Below are 2147 nucleotides of genomic sequence, written 5' to 3'. Positions count from 1 at the left end.
TATCACCATCCTATGTTTTCAAACAACAAGTACTTCCACCATTATACTTGTTTCTAACCACATCTCCTCCAAAAATCCTCAGCACACCCTTAATTTTCTTCTAACCACACAAACACAAAACCCATCTCTCTGCTGTAATTTTCTCCAATTCAAAACAAACCCTTTTGATCAACGAACTTATATCTCCACCAGCATCACCACCATGCCTGCAAGACTCTCTGATGCCTTCAAATCCCACCCTCTCAATCTCCAACTGAAGCACCCAGATTTCAGCTCATTGCAGGAGCTTCCAGACTCCTATGCATGGAGCCAAAACGATGACCAGTACCCTTCTTCTCCGGGCTCATTTGGGGCAGAGCAAGACTCTGTTCCAGTCATTGATCTCTCTGACCCCAATGCCCTTAAGCTCACAGGCCATGCATGTCGAACTTGGGGTGTCTTCCAAGTCACCAACCATGGCATCCCGAGCAAGCTTCTTGACGACATTGAATCTGCTGGCAGAAGCCTTTTCTCTCTGCCAGTTCAGCAGAAGCTCAAGGCCGCTCGATCGCCGGACGGCATTTCCGGCTATGGCTTTGCTCGGATATCTTCGTTTTTTCAGAAGCTCATGTGGTCTGAGGGCTTCACTATTGTTGGCTCTCCACTTGACCATTTTCGTCAACTTTGGCCCCAAGATTACAACAAATTCTGGTACTAATTTAATCACATTAATTCAATAACCTCATTCTTAATATTTTATTAGTATTTTTTATTTAATTTTTTATTTAATAAAAAATTTGTTGGGGTTTTTGGTTTTTGGATGGTGAAAGTACTATGGCCAATGGCCATGTAGGTAGAAGACCCATTTTCTTTACAAAACGCTAGTTGCAAAAGATTACAATGAGAGCCATGGACCCACTGAGAAGATTTGGTTTGCGGAAATATCCAAAAGATTAAATCTACTTAATATGAATGTTTACTTTGCTAACCATCCATCATAATAGCATCCTTGTTTGTCATGTATTAAACAGTGTTTTGATTTTGATTTTGCTTGTTTTTTCAGTAATATTATTGAAGAATATGAGAAGGAGATGAAAAGGCTTGCCGGGAGGCTGATGTGGCTAATGCTTGGCTCACTAGGCATATCCATGGAAGATGTCAAATGGGCTGGGCCAAGAGGTGACTTCAGAGATGCATCCGCTGCCTTACAATTGAATTCGTACCCGGCTTGCCCGGACCCAGATCGGGCCATGGGTTTGGCAGCACATACGGATTCTACCCTCCTCACAATCCTTTACCAAAACAACACTAGTGGCTTGCAAGTCCTCCGGGAGGGCACCGGGTGGGTCACGGTTCCGCCATTGCCCGGTGCTCTCGTGGTCAACGTCGGTGATCTTATCCATATATTATCTAACGGGTTGTATCCGAGTGTCCTTCACCGGGCAGTGGTGAACCGGAGCAGACACCGTTTATCCATCGCTTATTTATACGGACCCCCAGATAGTGTCCAAATCTCACCCCTTTCAAAATTACTAGGCCCAAGTCAGCCTCCTCTCTACCGGCCAATTACTTGGAATGAGTACCTTGGCACAAAGGCAAAGCATTTCAATAAGGCACTTTCATCTGTCCGCCTTTGTGCTCCTCTAAATGCATTAGTTGATGTAAGTGATCACAACAGCGTAAAAGTCGGGTAGATAAATAAAATTTCCTTTTGCTACCAAAAAATTCTATGTAAATACTCTTTTTGGTGTAAAATTATTTTGCAATTGGCTGCCCATGTTTTTGGGGACTCTAATTCCTTGGATCATTCTAAGACAAAAAAATTTAGACAATACATTTCAATGGAAAAATGATAAAAAAAGATAAAAAAAATTGTCCAAGAGCCAAAGCAATTATATCAAATATATTAATTCAAATCATGCAAAGGGGATGCAAACAAGGAGTCCCTGCTGGCTGCTGGTGTCTTTTGTCCTTGGTTTTGAAAGAGATAGAGGGAAAATCGACCAATTTGAATGTTCCAATAAGAGACACATAAACCGACATCTTTTTGCCCCGGATACAAAGGGATATCCCTTCCAATGAATAAGACATGGTTCTAAATAAATAAATAAAGTGCAATGGAGCTTCGAAAATTTAATGGGACTGAAAAAACCCCATCCATGAAACGG

The 2147-nt window shown here is 41.9% G+C and overlaps 1 protein-coding gene across 1 annotated transcript; it reads left to right on the top strand.

Moving 5' to 3' along the window:
• Positions 1-1704, top strand: GA3OX2 (gibberellin 3-oxidase 2). The gene is made up of 2 exons (XM_008230393.2): positions 1-690; positions 1043-1704. The coding sequence occupies exons 1-2, from the start codon at positions 203-205 to the stop codon at positions 1671-1673; spliced, it is 1119 nt and encodes a 372-aa protein (XP_008228615.2). The 5' UTR covers positions 1-202; the 3' UTR covers positions 1674-1704.
• The last annotated feature ends 443 nt before the right edge of the window (positions 1705-2147 follow it).

Source organism: Prunus mume, linkage group LG4 (assembly GCF_029339155.1).
Source record: "Prunus mume cultivar Tortuosa linkage group LG4, ASM2933915v1, whole genome shotgun sequence".
NCBI lineage: Eukaryota > Viridiplantae > Streptophyta > Magnoliopsida > Rosales > Rosaceae > Prunus > Prunus mume.
This window is presented reverse-complemented; position numbering and strand designations above follow the sequence as displayed.

Coding starts and splice junctions, on each gene's coding strand:
- GA3OX2 (XM_008230393.2), top strand. CDS start 203: ATGCCTGCAAGACTCTCTGATGCCTTCAAATCCCACCCTCTCAATCTC. Junction 691..1,042: donor CAAGATTACAACAAATTCTG/GTACTAATTTAA, acceptor TTGTTTTTTCAG/TAATATTATTGAAGAATATG.